Source organism: Musca domestica, unplaced genomic scaffold (assembly GCF_030504385.1).
Source record: "Musca domestica strain aabys unplaced genomic scaffold, Musca_domestica.polishedcontigs.V.1.1 3, whole genome shotgun sequence".
Lineage (NCBI taxonomy): Eukaryota > Metazoa > Arthropoda > Insecta > Diptera > Muscidae > Musca > Musca domestica.
Window position 1 is genome coordinate 15,257,471 of NW_026712299.1, and position 23,255 is coordinate 15,280,725.

General features: G+C 32.9%; 1 protein-coding gene across 1 annotated transcript; it reads right to left on the reverse strand.

The window, feature by feature from the left end:
- Window positions 1-724: 724 nt before the first annotated feature.
- On the reverse strand, window positions 725-22,428 carry LOC101894985 (uncharacterized). Its single transcript, XM_005185185.4, has 2 exons — window positions 21,562-22,428; window positions 725-2,828 (listed from the first exon to the last, which is right to left on the reverse strand). Exons 1-2 carry the CDS (start codon window positions 21,683-21,685, stop codon window positions 1,723-1,725), a joined length of 1,230 nt encoding a protein of 409 aa, XP_005185242.1. The 5' UTR covers window positions 21,686-22,428; the 3' UTR covers window positions 725-1,722.
- Window positions 22,429-23,255: the final 827 nt, after the last annotated feature.

The following is a 23,255-nucleotide window of genomic DNA, read 5'->3' on the forward strand; positions in this document are numbered from 1 at the left end:
AACTACTTATATCTTTCATAACTTGCGAAACAAGTCAGCGATTCTATTCAAACTTGGTAGATCTAGAATGAATGATTGACGTGATTGTTATTTGCATATATGTATGTGTTTATGTGGACCAGCGACTCGCTTGCATGCGGACTATTAAAATTAAAAATATTCACCCGTGATCCTATTCTGATCCTAACCATAACTACATGCTGTGACGATCTGATCATAATTACAACCTGTATAGATGAATCAACTCGGCTCGGCGATATAGGAAAATCGATATTATACATCGTGCGTCTAAGGCCAATATTTCGAGGTGTTTCAAATAATACCCACACTACATAAATTGGTACGGTACAAAAACATCAAATCTAACATTTTTTTACATTTCATACTACAATGCTTATTTGTTTCAGATTTGTAAGTTTTGAGCAAAACAATACCAATCAGTTACGATTGTCATCTCTGCCGTCCCAATATTCTTCCAGCTGTTTATCAGTGTAATACTCGTATTTCATTTCATGAAAGTTCATTCAAGTGTAATGACCGACAGCCACCTTTACCCAATAAATCGCCAGCATCTCTGCCGGCTCTTTCCCTACCCGCAACAAATTAAACACAACAAAGATTTTAATTTTTGACAAGACAAAAAAATGTCAACACTTTCGCTTGCTGAAGTGCTGAATTTTTTAATTTTATTGAGGTTTTGTTTTTTTGTTTTTATTTTTTTCTCTTCATCATTTTTTGTTTTTGCATTTTTTTTCAATCTTATGGCACTTTATGTCAATAACTTATATAAAAAATAATTAAACAAATTTAAAAAAAAATATATAATAATAATTATTATAATTAAGACAAGACTGTGGGGGAAAACAATAATGAGATTACAAAAGGAAACGTTAAAGGGCGGGTTGTTTTGGGAGGGAGGACAAGTCTTATAAACTAAATTAATTTACAAATTAACTGAATAATGGGTGGGGGCGAGCGGGACGAGGAAAGAGACCTATATAGTATGAGTCTTATCATTATATGTTTGTATGTTTTGCATTTAGTTTTACAAGGAATTTTTGTACATTATTTTGTAGTTTTGTTTTGTAATTTTAAAAATTATTGTCATAATTGTTGTTGTTCTTGTAATTTTTCTCTCTACTTCGTCTTCTTCGAGAGTGTGGAGTTTTTTATTGTCTTTTGTGTTTTCTTGTAGAAGCCATCAAAGAAAATTTAGTTTTAAGTTTTGACAAAGCTTTAGTTTAAATTTTATCAGTAACTTGTTGTTGTTTTAGTTTACTTTACAAATTAAGCTTAGATTGAGTTTTTAGTTTTATTTGTTTTCTAAGAAAAAAAGCAAAATCACATTTAAATAAATTTGTTTTTAATATCATTATTATCATCATCATCATTTTGTATGGTTTTGAGCTTATAAATATTATAAATCTTGTGAGCTTGAAGAATTCATTGAAAGCTTTTGAGGTGTGGAGAGCTTTAAAAGCTATACGGAAAGTTTCATTAAACCTGGAATTTAAATCTTTTGTTTAAGCTTCGGAGCGAGGAAAAAGCTCTCCCTTTCTCTCTTTATTTCCCAAAAGCTTTCAACAATTTCTCTTCTTTTTTTAAATTTCAGTCCAAAGAAAATAAATTATTTTCTTTGTTTGTGTTTTAAGGAAACCTAAATATTTCAGACTCTTTTTTGATTTTGTTGTATGTGTGTGTGTGTGTGAAGGAGAGAAACATTTACTTCTCTCCATCTTCTTTCTTTTTGCGTATCTTTCCCTCCGTTTGTATGGTGGCCGTGACAACATCAAAACAATCCGCAATCGAGGGTTCCGACTGATCTGGACTGTAGTCATAGCCAGCCATGCGCGATAATGTCAGAATATAGGAACAGGCCACTCTTAACACAGAGAGCTTGGAAAGCTTTTGATTGTTGGAATAGGAGGGTACAGCTTGGCGCAGAGTTTCATAGGCCGCCGAGATGGTATGGACTCGGGATCGCTCACGGGCATTGGCCTCGATACGTCTCTCTCGAGTCATATTCTTGTAGTTACGCTGCTGGGGTTTCGATGACGACGAGGAGGAGGAGCATGATGCAGCAGCATTTTTTGTGGTATTCATTGAGGTATTCAGTGAGGAGCTATCTTCATGCGAGGATGTCAATGACAAGGCTGGCGTGGGCACCAATGTTATGCCGTTGTTATCATTGCAGGGTATTTTGGGTGACTTCTCAAGGCTATCACGATTGGCAAATCTCTTTTTGGGTGTTAGATTTTTGAGACTTTTCACCTCAGCCTCATTGGGGTATGCTTCTTGTGGGGGTTTTTTGAGCACCAAGGCCAAAGGTTCTTCTTGTTCCTGAGGTAATTCATCGCTGAGCTCTTCTTTGGGCAGACGATGTAACGTGGTAACTCCGGGATGACGTACAAACACCTGGGCTGGATTTGGCATTAATTCATGAGGTAATATTTGACTAGGATCCCATTTTGCTGTGGTGGCCGGTGGTGAGGGCAAGGGGGCCGGGGGTGATGTCAAAACCACACCCGAGTCCGTGGTGGATGAGTAACGTATCCTCTTCTTGAGTGGGCCATTTGATTGTGAGGCCGATGGCGATCTCTCGGTTTCGTTGGCCTCACTTACAACCTTAGAGGGTTCGGAACTTTTGCGTTTATTGCGCACCAAAGAGATGGGTGAACATTTCACCTCCACCGAATCGTCCGATGAGTTGTCTGTCACAATGGCTGGACTATTGGGCGCCAGGCGCAAATTATCCATGGAGAAATCATCACCACCCTCTGAACTGCCGGAACAAAAGCCAGCATCACGATCATTTGAATGGGGAGAACCTGAAAGACAAAACAAAATAGTCAAAAATTAGTAAATCATCAAAACACAAACAATTTTGGGGGGTATTAAAAATGCAAAATTTTTTGTATCGGAAATTAACATAATCTCGAGGCATTTATTAAATTTGTGACATTTCGCCCACGCTTTATCAATGAATTGATGATTGCTAGCCGGTTTTATTGGCGTAAAAGCTCATCATCGCTAGCTCACACACTTGTCTGCTAGAGCGAGCGAACAATGGGATTTATACATTTTAAAGCCATTAATTCGAATTTATGAACCGTTTTGTTTTCAGACTTAATTTTCGAGTTGAGTTTTGAACCTGTCTTAATTAAAATAAAAAAAAAACAACAACAAAAATTGTTGTGGTTGTGGCAGGATTTTGGATTTCTCATTGGCAAAGGTTTGGTGGGAAACCGCAAAACATCAGCACTGCCGAAAAAAACAGAGTTTCAGACACCACTGAACAAAAAAAAAAAAAAAAACAAACAACAACAATGTCATCATCATAAAAATCGGTTTTAATCAACTGGTTTTATGACCCCTTTTTTCAGATGATGAATATTTTTGTTGTTGTTGTTGCTGCTGTTTTTTCCAAAGGTTTACAATTTCACATTTATTTAATTTTTTGTTTTGTTGGCTGTCAGTGCTGGAATATTTGTTGACGTACATTTAAACAAATGAGCTGGTTCTCGATTGCAGAATGCTTTTTTGGGGTGTTGGTATTTTTTTTATTGTTGCTGTTGTTGTTGTTTTTTTGTAAATTTTTGTAAAACACCAAAAAACAACAACAGCCACACCACTTTGTTTTTTTTTTCCTTCTTATGCATATTTTTCAAGTTCAACGAAGCCATTAAACTTGTTAACCTTACCAAAACAAAAAAAATGCACAGTCAACCACCAAGTCGAACCGAAAATACACCACTGCAGGAGTATTTGTTGGTGTCCAGGTTTTCACCTGAATATACACATTGATTGGCAATATTATGGCATTACTGCCACGTTAATACAGAGAAGAAGAAAACTGTGAAAAAATGACTTTGCCTTTCTTCATGGCTGTTGCTGCTGCGTTTTTTTTTTTCGATTTTAACCTGACGACATACTTTTTCACTTATTTGAAGTTATTTACATAATTGTTGTTGTTGTTTTTTCTTATTTGCTTATGTGGTATTGACTTGCGTTTCAAAAATTGCATTTTTTCTTGATGTCACCACAATTTGGTTTACTTGGTTTTTGAGGTAGAAGAACGGACTTGGAATGTGCTAGAAGGGATCGGAGTCCAATATTTAATTTGTTTCAAATTTCAAAATTTTCAATTTTGTAACAATTTATTTTTATACATTTTCCGTTGGGCCCGAGACTTTTCAGCTTTGTTCAAAAATCATTTTAAAATCTCCAATACAAAATGTTGATTTTGTAACCAATTGTCCGTAAAAGCTGATTTTTCTCTGAAGCCCGGAATTTTTCAGCTTTGCTCAAATTTCATTTTAAAGCGGCCGGATTTTTTTCAATCGGTCTTAAAAAACCTTTTTGTCATTTTATCATCAAAAAGTGTCATTTTTTAAGAAGACTTTCCTTTTTAGTGGCGAGGACCGGAACTTTTCAGCGTTGCGGAAAAAAAAGTTTTCTACCAATATAATTTTTTTATACATTATATCAGAGACCATCTAAATATAAAATAACACATGATTAACTTCTGATTTCCTATCTTAAATATCCTTTTATAATATAAAAGTCTCTTTAGTGGTGAGGACCGGAACTTTTCAGCCTTCCTCGAAAACTCATTCCAAAACACCAAATGTGTAAACTTTGGCCCAGATTCTATGTAAATGTAATATAATTGACCACAAATCTTGAATTCTATAGTGATTTGTTTGTAAAGGCCGTATTTTCGGTTAGGCCCGAGACTTTTCTGCCTTGCTGAAATAAATTTTTAAAATTTTCCGATTTTTTCTACTGATCTCAGACAATACCAAATAGCATAATCTTTACTAAACATTGTCTCTTTTTGAGAACACTTGTCTTCTCGTAACGAAGAACACATGTCTTTTCGTAACGAAGGCCGGAACTTTTCAGCCTTAATCAAAAACACGTTTTTTAACTTTACATTTATAAACTTTGGACTATTCTAAATTTCGACTATCTAAATTTAACATAATTGACTCCAACTCTTGAATTCTATAGCGATTTGTTCGAAAATGCCGTATTTTCGTTTAGGACCGGGACTTTTCAGCTTTGTTTAAATATTATTTTAAAACTCCCAGATTTTTTTCTACTGACCTTAGATGATGCCAAATAGAATGATCTTCAATAAACTATGTCACTTTTTTGAGGACACTGGACTTTTAGTAACGAAAACCGGAAATTTTCAGCCTTCTTCAAAGACACGTTTAAAAACACCAAATATTGCAATTTTGAACCAGGACATTTCTAGATCATTACAGATCACTAATACAATAGTCACTTGTCAAAATATACAAAATTTTCTGTTAGGACCAGGACTCTTCAGCTTTGCTCAAAAATAAATTAGACTTCCGGATTTTTTCTGGGGCCATAAAAAAGTCAAAAAACATTATTTTAGCAAAAAAAATATTTTTTTAAGAATGCTTGAATTTTAGTTGGATTTTCCCGTAAGGCCCGATACTTTTCAAATGAAATGTTATAACTCCTCGATTTTTACAAATGACAGTTTTTAGTCAAATATTGCTTTTTTGGTGGCGAGGACCGGAACTTTTCAGCCTTCCAAAAAACCCGTTTAAATTTCAATTTTCAATAAATTTAATTAGAATCAATCTGAATTTAATAAATTTGACCACTGACAGATAATTTTGTAAAAATTTGTCGGCAATGGCTAATATTGTTAGTGGGCCCGAAACTTTTCATCTTTCTACAAATATAATTTGCTGTTTAACAAATTTTTATGATATATTTTTGCATGATAAAGTCAATTTTTAAAAAAAAAAATTGGAAAAAGTTTATGAGAATTATTTGCGGAGTAACAAAATTCTTATCTAACTTTCGTTATTACATTTTCAAATTTAATATTAAATTTAACATTCCCTCTTCTCATTTATTTCCACAATTCAATGGTCATCATGTTATGGTTATGGTTGTTGTTTTTGTTGTGCAATTATATGGAATGCGCTCATATGCAATCAATTAAAATGCAAGAACAAAATGTCAATAATAGCTGGCGCCACCAGTCATTTGTTTGAATTTATTTCTTGGATTCGCAAAAAAAACAGCAATAGCCACACCCCTCTCCACCCCTCATTAAATTGCCATGTCATGGTTAGAAATCTTCGCTTTACTCAATATTTATGGCAAATTAAATGGACGGAAGCAAAGGAATTTGTTGCTTTCAAATCAATGGAAAATTATTTGTTATTTCTAAGTGGCCGTTTCAGGCAGTCAGCAGCAGCCAGCCAGCCAGTTGGACGGTTCACAATATATTTCTTCATTCATAAAATCGAACGAACACATGGTTGATAAGAAGATTTTGATATTTTGAATTTCCTAAAATTAAACTTTAAATAGAATTCAACAAAAATAAATAGAATTGAAAAAAATGATGTGATGTTTTAGCATGCGTCCAGAGAGATAAGACAGATTATTTTTTATGGAGGCTGGAGAGGGGTCATTTTTAGTAGAATACGTGATGATAGTAAATAAATCTTGAAAATGTGAAACTTAAATTCAAATACTATTTTTAATACGCATATACATTTTTGTGGAGGAAAACGAACTCATTGTCTGTGTTCGAAGTCCAAAGAAGTGTGGGAACGCCGAGTCAAGAGGTTAGATTGTTTCAAATGGCCATGAGGCAAATCATGTGTTTGGTTTTGGAGAGATTAGGGAGAGAAGTCTATTTCGTAGTTTTTTTTTTTTTTTCAAATATAAAAAATGAAGAGAAAGGAACAATCCAAACCAGGTAGCCAGAGCTGACCTCAAAATTAAAAAAGCAACAACAAAACAATGGCACATTTAATCAATGTTTCAGTTTTTTTTTGACACTCTTTTATCCCTAATAAATAATTTTTGAAAAAAAAAAAAACAAAATCCTAGAAAAACACCTGCCTATTGGAAACCTTTTTTCATCACAACAATCCCATCATCCAGCCTCCCTTTGCGGAGACAGGAAATGAATAGAAGCGGGTTTAGGGGTTGATTGCATCATTGTCAAGATCAATGGATGCTGCTGCTGCTACCAATCAAGTGGCAACAAGTGATTATTTTCACATCATCAATATCTTTTTTTTTTGTTTTTGTATCTTCTTGATGTTGTTGTTATGTATGTGTGTGTGTGCATTACGTGACCTGATCCCTTACAGGTGTTAAAATTGTTAACAATGTAAAAGGTCAATTCGAAACGAATTGCTTTCTTATCTTGTTGTTTTTCTTGTTCTTGCTTCTGATAAACCTCCCCAGATTTTGATGGCTATCGGAGATAGTGTGGGAAGGTTTTTATTTTTTAATTTTAAAATTGAGTATTTTTCAAAAGATAAATTTTTTCCAATTTAATTTGAGTTGGTGAAGGAAAATTTTTTGATTTCATTTTTGGAGAATTGTGTCGAAGATTACGATCTGGTTTAAGGGGAGAAATTTCTTTATATTTGGTTGAAAACCACAGGTGGCTATCGTTAGACCACTCCAGCATCTAAGTGTGAATAAATCTTTTCTTTTTCCGATTATTTTGCTTTCATTCAATAAAATCTAAAAAAAAAAAAATGTTGTTGTTGTATATTGTTGACCTGTTATATTTATTTTACTTATTTGGTTAATAGCTTGGCTTAAGGTCATTAAAAAACTATGTTTTTATTTTTGAATTTTTCCTTTTTTATTCATCCAATATTTCGATTTCCTCCGGAAATCATCTTCAGGGATATTTTTAAAGTAAAAAGCTCGTCTATTGAGTTTAAATGTCACTATCAAACTCACTATAGTGACATTTAAACTCAATAGACGAGCTTTTTACTTTAAAAATATCCCTGAAGATGATTTCCGGAGGAAATCGAAATATTGGATGAATAAAAAAGGAAAAATTCAAAAATAAAAACATAGTTTTTTAATGACCTTAAGCCAAGCTATTAACCAAATAAGTAAAAAAAAAAAAATGTAAAAATTATGGCGTTTGAATTTTTTTGAATTTTTTTTTTTGTTATCTCACCCTGTATATGTTATTGTCAATTAGCCCCGTTTATTTGTTGTTGTAAGAATTATTTTATTTGCTAATTAAATGATTTTACAAATCAATTAAGTTATCAACCAAAAAACATAACTTTTTATGGTCATTACACACCCCCCCCCCCCTTCCATCCCCTCCCTCCCTCCCGCCACCTAACCCTCAAAGGTATAAATTTACCTTTGCGTTTTTCTCTCTCTCTCTCTCTCTCTTCCTCTTTTAGTCGGTGGCTTTTTTTGTGGCGTTAATAAAACTATTTGTAACGCCATGTCATGATTAATTAAATATTCATTTGGCATTAAATTTGTTGTTGCTTTGCTGTTCATTTAATTTGTTATTAATATTGATTACTGTCCATGTCTCCCTTTGCCCAAGTTAAATGTTTCTTTTTTTTTTCTTGGTTTTTGTTCACATTGATTTGGCGTCACCATATGCTAATGATTTTGGATTATTTTGCAATGCAACAATAATCGAATCGAATGATAGACAACCATGACATGTTGTATTGACTGCTGGTGTTTTTTCTGTTTTTTGTTTGTTTCGATGTTGGTTTGCAACTGTCATTGCTTCCACTTGTTCCGTGGACAACAACATTTTTTGGCAACTCTTTCAAATGGCCGTAATTACTGGTTAACGTTAACAACTAATGAACATGTTTATTTATGGCCAACAACAACAACGACAACATTCAAATTTATGTGACTTTTAGGCCAAAAACAACAGCAATCAAAAAATAAATAAAAAAATAGAAACAAGCAAAATGCTGGTAAACTGTTGATGGTGTTTAATTGACATGACATGCTTGTGTACATGACAATGTGTTGTAGGAATAAAAAGTATATTTTAAAATATAAAATAAAAAATTGTTTAAAATACTGCAATTTTTTATTGAAAAATAATTAAATGGAATTTTAGTGAAATTAATAATTTTTAATTTTGTATTTATAAATTTAGTTTACATGTTAGTCTTTTGTAATTATCATTACAAGTTTGGAATAAAAAATTGAAAATTGAATTGAAAATTTTGTTCAAAGTAATTTATTTATTTTTTTTTTTTTTTTTTTTTTTTTCAAGAAAATCTTTTAGGTCCGGGACTTTTACCTAAGCTCAAATATTGTTTAAACACATTCAGAGTTTTTCATTTAAAGATCCAAATAACACTATTTTATATATGTTTTACAACATTTCCTAATTCGCCGCATTTTTTGTTATGCCCGGGACGTTTAGCTTTCCTCAATTTTCGTTTTAAAAATTCCATATTTTTTCGTTTGATTATGTTAAGCTGTAAATGACACAATCTTAAGTTTTTCTTACAATTTTTCCCAATTTTTAATTTTTTTTCCCTTTAGACTCGGAACTTTTCAGCTTTGCTCTAATATTGTTTAAAAGAGTCCAGTTCTTTTCTTTTGATCATTGTAATATCTAAATAACACTTTTTTGTGTTTTTTATTTTTTTTTTTTGCAAATTTTCCCAATTTTTTATTTTATTTTTTTGTCATGTCAATTTTTTTCCAAAGCCCGGGACTTTTCAGCTTTGCTCAAATATAGTTTGAAAAATTCCCGTTTTTTTTTTCTTTAATCATTTTTATTATCATACACTATTTTATATGTTTCTGGCAATTTTTCCAAATTCGCCGCTTTTTTGTAAAGCCCGGAACTTTTCAGCTTTGCTAAATAATGTTTAAAAGATTCCAGATTTTTTTGTTTGATTACGATAAATCCAGATAACACTATTTTGTGTTGTTCACAATAACTTTTCCTAATTTTTAAAGTATTTGTTTACTATTTTCCCCTTTGGCCTGAGACTTTTCAGCTTTGCTCAAATATTGTTTAAAAAATGCCAAGTTTTTTCGTTTCATCATTTTAGGATCTTAATAACATTATTTTATGATTTTCTTACCATTTTTCCTAATTATTTTTCCTAAATATTTTTCATGTCAATTTTGCTCAGAGGCCCAGGACTTTTCAGCTTTGCTCAATTATTGTTTCAAAAATTCCCAGTTGTTGTCTTTGGTCATTTTAAGATGCAAATAATATTGTTTTATTATTATTTCGCAATTTTTTCTAATTCGCCGCATTCTTTGTTAGGCCCGGAATTTTTCAGCTTTGCTCAAAATTTGCTTAAAAAACTTCAGATTTTTTCGTTTGATCCAATAACACCATTTTCCGTTTTTTTTACAATTATTCCTAATTTTTAATTTTTTAAGAATTTCCCATGACAATTTTCTCTGAGGCCCGGAACTTTTCAGCCTTGCTTAAATATTGTTTACAAGAACCCTGATTTTTTCGTTTGATCGTTGTAAGATCCAAAAAATGGTATTTTATACTTTTCTTGCATTTTGTCCCAATTCGCCGCATTGTGGGTAGGCCCGGGATTTTTCAGCTTTGCTCATTTTAAGATGCAAATAATATTGTTTTATTATTATTTCGCAATTTTTTCTAATTCGCCGCATTCTTTGTTAGGCCCGGAATTTTTCAGCTTTGCTCAAAATTTGCTTAAAAAACTTCAGATTTTTTCGTTTGATCCAATAACACCATTTTCCGTTTTTTTTACAATTATTCCTAATTTTTAATTTTTTAAGAATTTCCCATGACAATTTTCTCTGAGGCCCGGAACTTTTCAGCCTTGCTTAAATATTGTTTACAAGAACCCTGATTTTTTCGTTTGATCGTTGTAAGATCCAAAAAATGGTATTTTATACTTTTCTTGCATTTTGTCCCAATTCGCCGCATTGTGGGTAGGCCCGGGATTTTTCAGCTTTGCTCAATTTTCGTTTTAAAAAATACAGATTGGTTTGTTTAATCATAATGAAATTCAAATAACACTATTTTAAGTTTTACGTACAAGTTTCCAAATTTTAACCATTCTCCGAGGCCCGGGACTTAACAGCTTCCCTAAAATTTCATTTTAGAAATTCCCAATTTTTTCGCCTGATCATTCAGTGAGCCAAATATCTCTGTTTTAACTAAATAATGTTATTTTTATTTGAACACTTGTCTTAAATCAAATCACTATAATGGCATACCTAGAAAGGAGAAAATGTCATTTAAAAAAATAAATAAACTTGACATCTACAAACTATACCACAAATGGTCACAAATTTAAGTCCCTCAACAACATCTTTGCATGACATTGGCATTGTCTTATTAGCCAGCCATGGGCCAGAGCCATGCAACAAAAATCACAGACTGACCATCATTAAACCCATTTAAGGTAGGGAATTTTGCATTGTTCTGCGGAATACAATGCAGAAAAAAAAACGAAGGAAGGGGAAAAACTAAATGTAGTTACAATTTTTCCTTGCTTTTGTTTTCTGCCTCCAGATGTCAATTGTGATGATGACAAGCATATCAAACTGTCTCCATAAATGTCAACCATTTATGGTTTGGTTGGCCTCAAGCAAAGAAATTCTTAGCATTCTTGACTTGATTATTTCAGAAGGTAATGTGACTGACTACCCATTAGAGGTCTTTAGAAGATAATTAATAATATTTAATCTTTTTTTTTTCAATTTATTTTTGAGGAAGTTTAGTTTCTGTTGCAAAAAAAAAATCCATGTCATATTCTTGTACATCTTGACCGTCTGTGTGTTTTGGCCAAGACCTACTTTTCCAAAGCAATAATGTTTTTTTTTTTTTCTTTTTTGATTTCAGTTCAAAAAAATATTATTTTTTTATTTCATTGTTTACCGCATGTTTGCTTTTTTATTTGTTTATTTCTAATATTTTTGCTGTTGTTTTTGTTGTTGTCGGGTGTGAAAACCAAAAAATCTCTTGTTATCCATAAATTAAAATGAGAAATAAAATCTGCCATTAACCGTTTGTTTGCTTTAGCTAGCAATTAATAATATTTTGCGGTGGAGGGGAGTTCGAAAGAGGCAGGCAGACCGCTTAACAATGCTAACCACAATTAATAGCTGTAACAGTTGGTTGTGGCCAGCATCATAGTCATCAAATTCCATTGATGATATATTAATCATTAGCGGTGACGATGACAGTTTGTACACATCGAGGAACATATATATTTACACATCAAGAAGGTGGCAAGTGGACTCTATGGGCTTGAGATGTTACATTGTTTTAAATTTCCTTGAAACCACTTTCAAATCCAAATTATCACGAATTTTACTTAAAATTAAAATTATAATAATCATAATACATTATAATTTTTTTTTTATAAATAAATAAATTCTTTAAATTTTTGTGGTTTCCAATCAGCCGTTGTAAGGCCTATGTACGTCTCCGTGGGTGTCTGACTAATTGTCAATATAATTATAAATATTTTTTTTTCTCTTGTACACATATGGCTCTTAGATGACCACTTGCCATGGCTCACACCCAGACCACACCACCACCCCCAAAATATATTTTAAAAATATAGATTTTTATTTAGAAAAACAACAATATAGAAAAAATGTAATATTAATCATTTCTTTATGGTTTTACAATGCCATCACGGCATCATCGTCATCTACACTTAATCATATTTCCCAGATGATTTATACTTTTGAAAGGAAAAACAACAACAACAATGCCTACTACAACAAAGAGCAAATGTTTAAATCATCAACATCATCATCGTCATCTAAAGAGCAGATGACATGGGGAAAAGAATGACATAAATAAGGGAGAACTTTTATTGAAAAACAATCAAGGGAAATTTTTGAGGCGTCCCAAAGGTCTGCTAAAAGAAAAACATTTAGAATTCGCCACAACTTTGAATTCGACAATCTAGTACCTCCAAAGTAACGAATTCACCCAAACCAGGGACTAGGTGCTAGGACCTCTTTCCATATTTCCTGCTATCTTGATTTGTAACCTTCATTAATTATGGCGCCCAAATGGAAATATTTCGACACATAATTATTATTTTAAACATAAATTATTTGAAATAGCTACAACAATAGAAGAATGAATCTACTCTATCCAATACCTTTAAAAATTGCTTTTTGGATTTCATGCCCCATGTGATTATGGCGCTCAAAAAGAAGGCTAAAAAGCATGACATTTAAATTTACAAAACCATCGATCATAAGTTTTCTTTATATCCTCATTATTAGTTCTCTTCAATTATGGCGTCCAAATGGGGAGAGTATGACATATCCTTATTCCTCAACACGTTGATAATTTGAAATAACTACAACAATATAAGTTTATTTCTACCCGGTTCAATATCTTTAAACAATGCTTTCTGGACTTCTAGTCCAATTTTATTATGGCGCCCAAATGGAAAGTTGCAGAAGGCTACAAAGCAAAAAATTTAAAAATAATCCTTCAACTTGACAGCAGGGTGAAATGGTTACAGTATTACAAGACTTACGCACCTAGGTATCTCCCAAACCCTGATTTCTAATTTTCTTCAATAATGGCGCCCAAATGGATAATAATGAATAATTTACAAAGGCTACAACAATATAAGAATGCCCCCATGCTGTTTTTTCTTGATTTCTAGACCTATTCTTAATTTCTCGCCGATTTTGATTATGGCGCCCTAATGGGGAGATGTAATCATTGACTGTTGCAAGTTAAACGAAAAAAAAAGTTACCCTTTCCGGTAACTTCTTGCAGAAAATTGCATATTTTATAACGTCAAGAGTGCGAAGTGGCTACAATAATATAAGGGGACCATGATGGTTCCCCAAATAACTCCCCTGAAAACTGGTTTCTTGAATATAACTTCTGTCGGTTAATGGCGTCCAAATGGGAAGATGATTTCATTGATTTCGAACACGAAGAAAAAACGGAAACACTAGGAACTTGCTTTGACAAAAACTAGCAAAAAGACCGAAGCTTATGTGAGAGAAACGAATAGAAAATTAGGAACGTTTTCTCTTCGAAAAATTTTGAAGTGAAATAAAATTTCTCCAATGCTCTCTCTCCAAAAACCCATTAATTCCATTTTTATTTTAATTCACTTTTATAATGGCGCCCAAATGGAAGAAAATATATAGGACTATTGCGAAGCTGGAAGACCGCACCATCATCTCGTCGGAGAATCCCTTCTTTAAACTCTCCAAGAGTTTGCAAACTGATTGTATGATCTCCTTCTCTCTCTCCACTCTCTAAACTCTCTTTCTATCTTTTTGTAGCACTTTTATCTTCCTCCCTAAAATATGTCGAGAGCTTTCTTTCCACTCCTCCTCCTCCCCTCTAGAAGCAGGGAACTATCCCAACTTTTATTAAATCTCGTTCCACTTTCATTTTATGTTATAAGGTTTAGGGCCTCTCTCTCTTTCTCTCACTGACCTCTTCTCCTTTTGTGATCTCCTCAATATTTTGTCTTGCTTTCATTCATTGATATATATTCCACCATGAAAATTTGTCCAGTGCATAATTTCCTTTTCCTCTACCACCTCCTCCATCCCTTTGCAAGGGAAGTGAAAATTATCCATAATTTCCCTACACCCAATGTTTCTCTTTCTTCGCTTTTTTCCCCACAATTTTTGTGACCAGATGGCGCCAAAAATTTACAGAGAAAATCGCACAGACAAAAACAGTCGACATATTTACACTCCAAAGTTTTATGATGCTTTACAGGCACCCAACCCCATCCAAAAAACGATTTTCTACATTCTTATGGCCCCAAAAAAAGGAGACAAACGAAATTCAAGCCAGAAATTCAGCCAAATACAAATGGTTGCAGCTGAGCAACGAAAAAAGCTAACAATTGTTGGAGAGTAGGAAAAAAAAAGAATAAAACACAGTTATAGACAAACTGACGTTCTATGGGAAACGAAGAAGAAAGAAAAAACAAGCAGCCCGAGAGTAGCAGGGGAAGGATATAAAGTTGTCTTCCGTCTGCTACTGCTGCCGTTTTTTTTTTTTTGTGTGAAATTAAGACCCATATTGTATGGCATGGCTAAAGAGATGATGATGGAGAGGAGGTCAACCTTATGGCAAGGAAATGGTAACGGCTGCTGATGATGACAATGGCTGTGGTGATGGTGACGGTGGTGGTGGTGGTTAAGTAAATGTAGGAGGAAGTAAACAAATGTTGAAGCTATTTGTAGAATACAAAAACACTATTTTGTTGTTGTTGTTGGGCTTTGTTGTGATTGCCATGGCTGCTGTCGAATAAAAATTGTGTTTATAAAACACATAAAAACCGACACACTGCGAATTTACTGAGTGAGTGGATAGATGACACAGCTGTGTGTCATAAATGTGGGTTTTTGCTGTTGGGTGGTGTTTTGGGGGAGGTGGATGGTGGGAGGGATGTGGTGGTGACGATGATGATGTTGTTCATATCGAACAAGTTACACAGAACAAGAAGAAGATTTTTTTCCATCATCACCAAAAAACAAAAACACATTGGCCAATACTCTTTTACGCCATCAATTCAGTCTGCCAGCCAGCCAGCCAGTCAACCAACAGCATCATCATCATTTCCTTGCTGCCCAGCTGCTACATGAATGCGTATAACAACTTTTACTTGTTTTTATATCATTCTACAAATTGTGATGATATATAACAAATAAACCAACAACTGGCAGAATGAAAAAAAAAAAAAAACGGAAGGAAAAGAAAAATAGATTTTCCCAGAAAAAAAAAATTACTACCAAGACCCCAGATGAGTTTTGCCCGAATTAAGAAGAAAAAATGAACGAACTAATGTGACTAACATGTGGCGCCATAAAAATTGACATATTTTTCTGGGTTTTTGGTTATTTGCTTTTCCTTTTTTGGGTGGCTTTTTCTTGTGTGGGTTAAGGAGTAGTTGGTTGGTCTATTTGTATTTTTTCCTTCGTTTTTTTTTTCTTTCTTCAATGAGTAGACTATGAAAAAATAACGATAGAGGAAGAGGAATAAAAAGAAAGTTGTGTTTTATCTCTTGGGATAAATTATAAGGGTTTAATAAAAAAAATTAATTTGGAACCTAAAGACCTTTAAATTAATTGGAAACGGGGAAGAGATTTTGCAAAAGTTTTCAAGCTTTGAATAAGAATTAAAAATCGAATCGAAAGACAGACAATATAATTCAAATGGATAAATTTTACATATTGGCGCCAAACGTTTAAACTTCTTCATGGCACCATGTTTTCTAGAAGATTAAAAAATGAGAATTTAATTTAAAACGCAGAGAAATTTTACGATTTAAGTAAGATTTATAAATCCTTTAAATGTCGGACTATATAACTAAATTGTTTCAATGTTGCATATTGGCGCCCAACGATACAATTTTTTTCCTGAAAGTATACCCCAACTAGTTTCTATGGAAGCATGCATACCTAACTTTTCATGATTTAAAAACAATTTATAAATCGCATGAATTCCATTGATTCAATATTACATATTGGCGAGCAACGGAGAAAACTCCTTATGAACTTATACTCCGGATTTTTGCTATGGTGTTGTGCGACATGATATTGTTAGAATGTTTTATCTGAACTTCAGGACTTATCTTCAAATTTGACTAGAACATGATTAAGTATTTAAGGAAGTATCTCAGATGCTTAATAAATATAGGATTGTCACTATTATGGCCTGAAACGTTACCGTAATCGAATTATTGGCGCCTAACAAAAACCTTTTTTTTGAAACCTTAGTCCTATTTTCTGTGTTAAGGGATTCATATTATTTTGTGTTTATTAGTTAGGTTAATAAATCATATTGGCGCCCAACGTAAAGCATTTTTTTAACTTAGACCAATTTTTTCCTGTAAAGGATTAGTGGCTTGATGGCCTGAAACATTGCAGTACTTTGAAAATAGTAGCCTTAAAGTAATTAGATCAATGAACCATATTGGCGCCCAACGTAATACATTTTTTTCTGTGTTTAGGAAACCTTATCCTGGAATTTTTTTAAGGTGGCGTCTAAATCCCCTAATTTTTACTAGGTCATGTTCAGTATTTTATATGTCCATTATGACTATTGTCAGTTGTGTCATAACGGCGCCCAACGTAATAAAATATTTTTTCAAATGATAGCCATTTTTTTTTGATTATCGTTTCTGATCATCCTGAATATCTATCAAATTGAAATAGGACATGTTCAACGTTCTATATGTCCTTAGTGACTTTTGTCAGTTTTTTCATAATGGCGCCCAACGTGAAACATTACTTTTGAAAATCTCGCCAAAATGTTATTTTTTAATGTCGAGTCTGAACCTACTGAATATTTACCAAATTTTACTAGGTCATATACAATATTCTACATGTTTTTAATACTTATTGCCAGTTGTGCCATAATGGCGCCCAACGTAATACATTTTTTTTTTTTTTTGAAACTTTAGACGGATTTATTTTTCTTAATTTTTGATCTGAAACCCCTAGATATTTTCCAATTTTAACTAGGTCATGTTCAACGTTCTATATATATTTAATAAATATTATTAAATGTGTCATAGTGGCGCCCAATGCATTCAATTCGTTTTGATATCCAGTTTAAATCCCATATTTTTTCTTATTTCCAAAATCTAATTTCCTTTCCCTCAAAATAAAACCATTTCAACTTTGTTTTCTCCCTCCCCAGTGACTCAAAATTATTTATTACCCTTGGTTATTGGCCGACACCTGTTGACACTTTTTTTCTCTCGTATTTGTAAGCAAACAACCAACGTCAGACTTATAACCAAAAATTATGGTCTATATGTGCATATATATGGCGGTATTTAATTTTGTAATGAATTTTTAACACAGTTTTTTGTTGTTGTTGATTTTTTGAATTTACCTTTTACAGACTTTCCAGAAAGAAAAGCAAATTTTCGGTAAGCTGGCAATACAACAGCAAAAAAGAATATTCAAAAATGTACAGTATGGCAGAAAAAACTGTGTTTTTTTCTGTTGTAATCAACGAAAATAAATAAACATTCGGCAAGAAATTGGCACATTGACTTCTCGAATTTCAACAGAAGTGGCATATAAAAGAATAAGCATTTTTTGTGTGTAATGGAAACTTTTTTTCGGGTGGTTGGATTTTGCATTTACGTTTTACTTGTACTTTCTTTTTCAAAAATCCAAAAAAAAAATATTGGGTAGCATTCAGTTTTTTTGTTTTTTAAACCAAAGGGTGTTTAAACTTTTAAAGGTCGCATCCACAAAAAAAGAACACAAAATGTTATTTAATTGTGTGTTTGATTTTTGTTGCTGTTTTTCGAAATTGTCATAAAAAACGTGCTAAATTTTCATGACGGTTGTCTGTCGTCTGTGGTTCTGGTGTTGGGCTCTGCAAAAAACATTATGGGTTCATTAAACGCTAAATAAGTGTATATTTTTGTTTTCATTTTTTTTTTTTGCTCTTTGCATTTTGGATTAAAGCTGTTTCACAGTTCAACACCATTAGCAGTCGGCATAATTCGAAAAATTCATTCAATTCCAATTCGTAAAATGCAAATTATAACAAGGTCTGGTCTGTCTGCCGGCCTGCATCAACGCCACCATACTTGGAAAATTAAAATTCAATTTGAATGTAGTAAACAAATTCCAATTTCAATTTGAAATTGAAAATTCTATTATTGTTCGTGCACAAAGATACGGAAACAGATGTGCAATATTTTGTATGAATGAAATTAAAAAGATGTGGGTATTTGAAGATCAATTTAAAAAATAAAAACAAAGCAAAAAATATTTGAAAAGTAATACATATACATTTTGTTGAGATATTAGCAAATCATTTTTTGTTTCACACCATTTTAAAAAATCTAAGGCTAGAATTTCGGATTATTTTGTCTAAATATTTAGAAATAATTTTCTTGCTTCCATTATTCAAAACCGTTTAGCAGTTGTGGTCATTAGCGGTTTGGTACCCTACACAAATGAGAGGAATATTCAAAAATACTCAAGAGGGTGCAATATAAAATTCGACATCAACAGGATCTTCTTTTTCCCGACAATTATTCCTTTCAAGATGGCGATGGTTTTGCAAGATAATAGAATAATCCGTCGGTGCCCATCACAACACTTTACGTATTAAATAATCGATTGTATCATAAGGAAACTAGCTTCTTCTAGGGGGCGCTATATAATCATAATAAAGTGCCAACTGAAATATAAATCAAACTGAAAAAATATACATTTTTTTCAAAAAAAAAAAAATTTCCAATAATGTTTAGGGTAACCAAAAAGTCTACCATGTGGACTAAATTTTCTTAATGGTATTTTCACTTAGCATTTGTGGGTGTTTATTTCATTTTTCTTTTGGCGAATATTTGTTGGTGTTTATTTTAATTTCGCAAAGTTTTTTTTTTTTTGTTTTCTTCTTGTTATGTGTGGTCATATTTTGAGTACTCAAAATTCAAGGGGGTGGCCAGCCGATATACGCACTGCAGCAAAAACAGGTGTTACCTTCGCTCATTCAATACAAACTATTTACGCTATTAATAGCTAAACATATGGAGCTTTTGTGTTCAATTTTATTTGGTTGTCGAAAGATGTGATGTGTGTGTGTGTATGTGTGAGAGCTTTATGGCAGGAAGTTATGAAAGATGATGCGATCAATTTTCCTGGATAATTTAAAATCATTAAGAAAATATAGATCGCATGCCAATTAAAAATGCAGAGCAATAATTTGGGGAAATTTAGAGTTTGATAAACTGAAAATGGACCATTCTTATGTTCAGTCTTATATTAAAATATTAGAAAGATTCTTACGAGCAGGAATCTAAAATTAGTATCTACTACCAAGTTTTTGCAGAAAAAAGATTTTTTCATAACTTTTACAGAAATCAAGCAAATATGATGTTCTTGTAAAGAGTGATAAAATGATTCTGAATGATGGTATGTTGATTTTGAAAAACGCCATCTAGTTGTTAAATGTTTACTAGTTTCCCGTTCTAGTAATTTGAGAACAAAGTTCTCTACGAGCGCAACTTCAAATTTCGCAAACTTCAAATCATATACTGTGTGCTTTTTATGTTTTGTGTGATATACTGATTTTGAAGCACTGCCATCTAGTTTTGAAATGTTTCCGAAATTCGCTTTATTTATGAGGAAAATAGAGCGTACTTCAAATTTAGTTACTATTTTTACCAAAGCATTAAAAAGCAGCATTAGTCTTGCGAATAAATTGCCACTGATTTGGAGTTCAAGTTGACCTACCCTGTAACGAGTTTCCCTTGGGCGCCACTTTACTGCCTGAGTTTCTTTAAATTTTTGTATGAATACGATCTTCTGTTTTAGGTTTTTTTTAATTCTAATCCAATAAAGCGTCAGTTTGTAGTAGCAGATTTATTAATCTGACCGAGTTTAATTTAATTTTTCGAAATGCCATCTAGTTTTGAAATGCCATCTATTCTCTCAAAGCTTAGTTCACATTATTATTACTAAGGTTTTTATTAGCAGCTTTAGTTACCTTGGAAAAATTGCAAATTTATTAGAAAGGGGCCTAGTCTTTATTGTTTCAACTTTAAATTGAGAATTAGGGAATTGGTAGTCTAACGAGAATCACTTGGGCGCCACTTTGTAATAATCTTTCATTTCCTTTCCATTGCCTTTCATTAGGTCTTTAAATCATGCTAATAAATTTTTAGCGTTTAATTAATTTGTTGAAAAGTCAGAGTCAGTGTCCTAACGTTTTGGTCCTTCGAGCCCGATTAATATGCTAAAAACCTAAACAGAATGTACATATTTAATCGATAATAAGCCAAATCTAGCCACCGAGTAAATTGGCTGGCTCATCCTTTCGTCTAAGGTGCGTTTGGCCTACGCAGGGACTATTTTTAAAAAATAGTTCCTTTTGAGAAATGGATATCGTATTCGCTGAGCAAATTGGATTACCCAACTCTACTCGAATGTGAAATGTGATCCGTTCAGTAGTTAATCATAAGGTATAAGATGTCTCGGAAATAAATAAAAAAAAAAAAAAACGCGACGGAAATATTGATTTAAAATTGGATTTGAACCCTGAATTTTTTAAATCAGTTTTAATTCTGATGAAAAATATTTTGATGTTTGCGGGTGACCGATATGCAAAATTTGCTTCATCGATTTCTTTCCAACATTTATACAACACGAAGCGCGACGTACTTATTCAGCTTGGGCCTAAAAGGACCATGCATTCGATTTTCGACATTCATAGGCACAACTTATCTAAGCTAGACAACCTGGGTATCGAAATTACAGAATGCCGCCGGAACATGTTCCATATAAGTGAGAATCTTTGAAGGCAATTTATGAACTCTTATTTTTAAAAATCTTTTTTTTTCACAAAAATATGCTCTCATGCTTTATTCTATAAAATTTTTATAAATAAATAAATCTCCAATGCATTTGCTGTTCAGACGCATTTGCGGCTTTCTTTCCGTTTGGAAACGTCTTAACGCGTAGTGTTAACAAGGCCAGAGAATTTCTGACTAATTGGCAAACGCAAAGATGAGTGTTTCCGATCGATTTTTCAAAGAGTCTTACATTCAAACCTCAAAATAGGTGTCTGTGGGTTCTGAATTTAATATTGACGTAGGGTTCTATTCATTGATAATTTAAAATTTACCAATTTACATAATAAGCCATATTTATAAAAAATGCCTCGAGTTTCAATTATAAAATTCTATTTCTGTTAATAATCGAAATACGGAAATCTATTTTTTTTTTTATTTTTCAAAAATGATAACTCACCTTTCATTATGATTGCCGATAATTCGGATGCATTCAAATGCATATAGAGATTTTCCGTTGAGGAAGTTGCTGGCAGAGCTATTGGTTTGCTGGCGTTTGTTGTGGTTGATAAATCCGCAGCCATGGTTACAATAAAATTGTTGCGAGGTATTATTACAGCGGAAAAATCGGGTAATAGTTCCGAGATAAATTACAACAAAAAAATAACAGTGTATAATCCCAAAGGTCAAATAACGGAGATGATTTGGGTGTGTGTATGTGTGAAGTTTTTAATCCAAAAAATTTTGAGTGAGCCGGTAATCCAGTAGGCAAGTCAGTAAGCGTTTGATAGATCACAAAAAAATTGTTTTTGTTTTCAAATTTTATTTTTTTTTTATAAAAAATGTGTTTTTCTTTATTTTTATTTATAAATAATCACTTCTTGTTGTTTACTTCTGTTTTGAACAAAATTGTTTTCCAACAACATTTTTGTTTTCAATATTGATTTGTTTATTTTCAGAAATTTTCAATATTTTCTTATTACTTTTTTCTGTAGATAGTTTGGCGCACTAAATCTCATTTAAATTTCACTTGCATTTGTTTGTTTGTCATATTTTTATGGCATAATTTCCATTTTTATTTTTTTTGCAATAATTTCACTTTTCATTTATTATTTTTGCAAAAAAATATTATTTATTTTCTTCTTTGCACTTCTTGTGTTTTCAGAACAACATGTGTTCAAACTACAAAATGTTGCTTTGTTTATTCTCTGTGTGTGTGTGTTTTGTATGTTGTTTAAGTTGTACAAGTGAACACGGCTATTTAACATCCGTCGTCGCGTGCGCTCGCGTCAAATGAAATTTTGATATTAAATTTTTCAATTCATTGAAATCGTTCACATGCGGCATGTAAACATTTCCAACCGACCAACCAACCAAACACACAACAACAGCCAACTAACCCATGGACGGTCGAACCCAACCACAGCATGAACAACCCTTCAAACCATTTCGTGTGGGGAACACACGAATCCAATTCCTTCTTCTTCGTTTAACAATCGGCTATATTTACGAAGTTGCATTTCATACAACATGTTGCTTCTCGCCATAATCGCAACAGAAGATGACTCAAGCGCACAATTGGGTGCTAAATGCAGGTGGCTGTATGAATGTGTGTGTGTATGTGTTTGCTTGTGCGCTCGCCTAGTTAGGTATCTCAACAATTTGTTTTGCATTTGATGGGCATCAAGGTACAACAGGCTAATATTGTTGTTGTTTTTAGTGTTTTAATTGGCGCCTCAATTGCCAAGGTATTTACACTACCATTGTGTTGTTATTGTTCTACTTGTCCAACTAACAAATGCCGGTGGTTTGATCACACACGTCTTACTGCAACATGTATGACAGCGATGTTTGTTCTTTGCTTCCTCCAACGCTTGGTTGTGACTCACATAGATGAGCAGAGCAAGCAAGCCAGCATACGAGTGACCACAATCGTACGTTCGTGTCTTGTGGTTGGTCGGCCGGCCGATCGTTCGGTTGTTTAACTGATGACACACAGCTACGTTGAACGATTTTTATGAATGAAAATTATTTTATAGTTTATTTTTGTTGTTGTTGTTATTGTTCTCATTTAGATTATCATGAGGCGGGAATAGAATAACAACGCACACACCGCCACACATCTTCGTCGTGTGAATAATGATTGCGTCTATT

Bases quoted from the DNA above. Each gene is read 5' to 3' on its own strand.
- LOC101894985 (XM_005185185.4), bottom strand. From the start codon at position 21,685: ATGGCTGCGGATTTATCAACCACAACAAACGCCAGCAAACCAATAGCT. The intron at 2,829-21,561 runs GTGAGTTATCAT...TTTGTCTTTCAG, and splicing joins ATCGGCAATCATAATGAAAG to GTTCTCCCCATTCAAATGAT.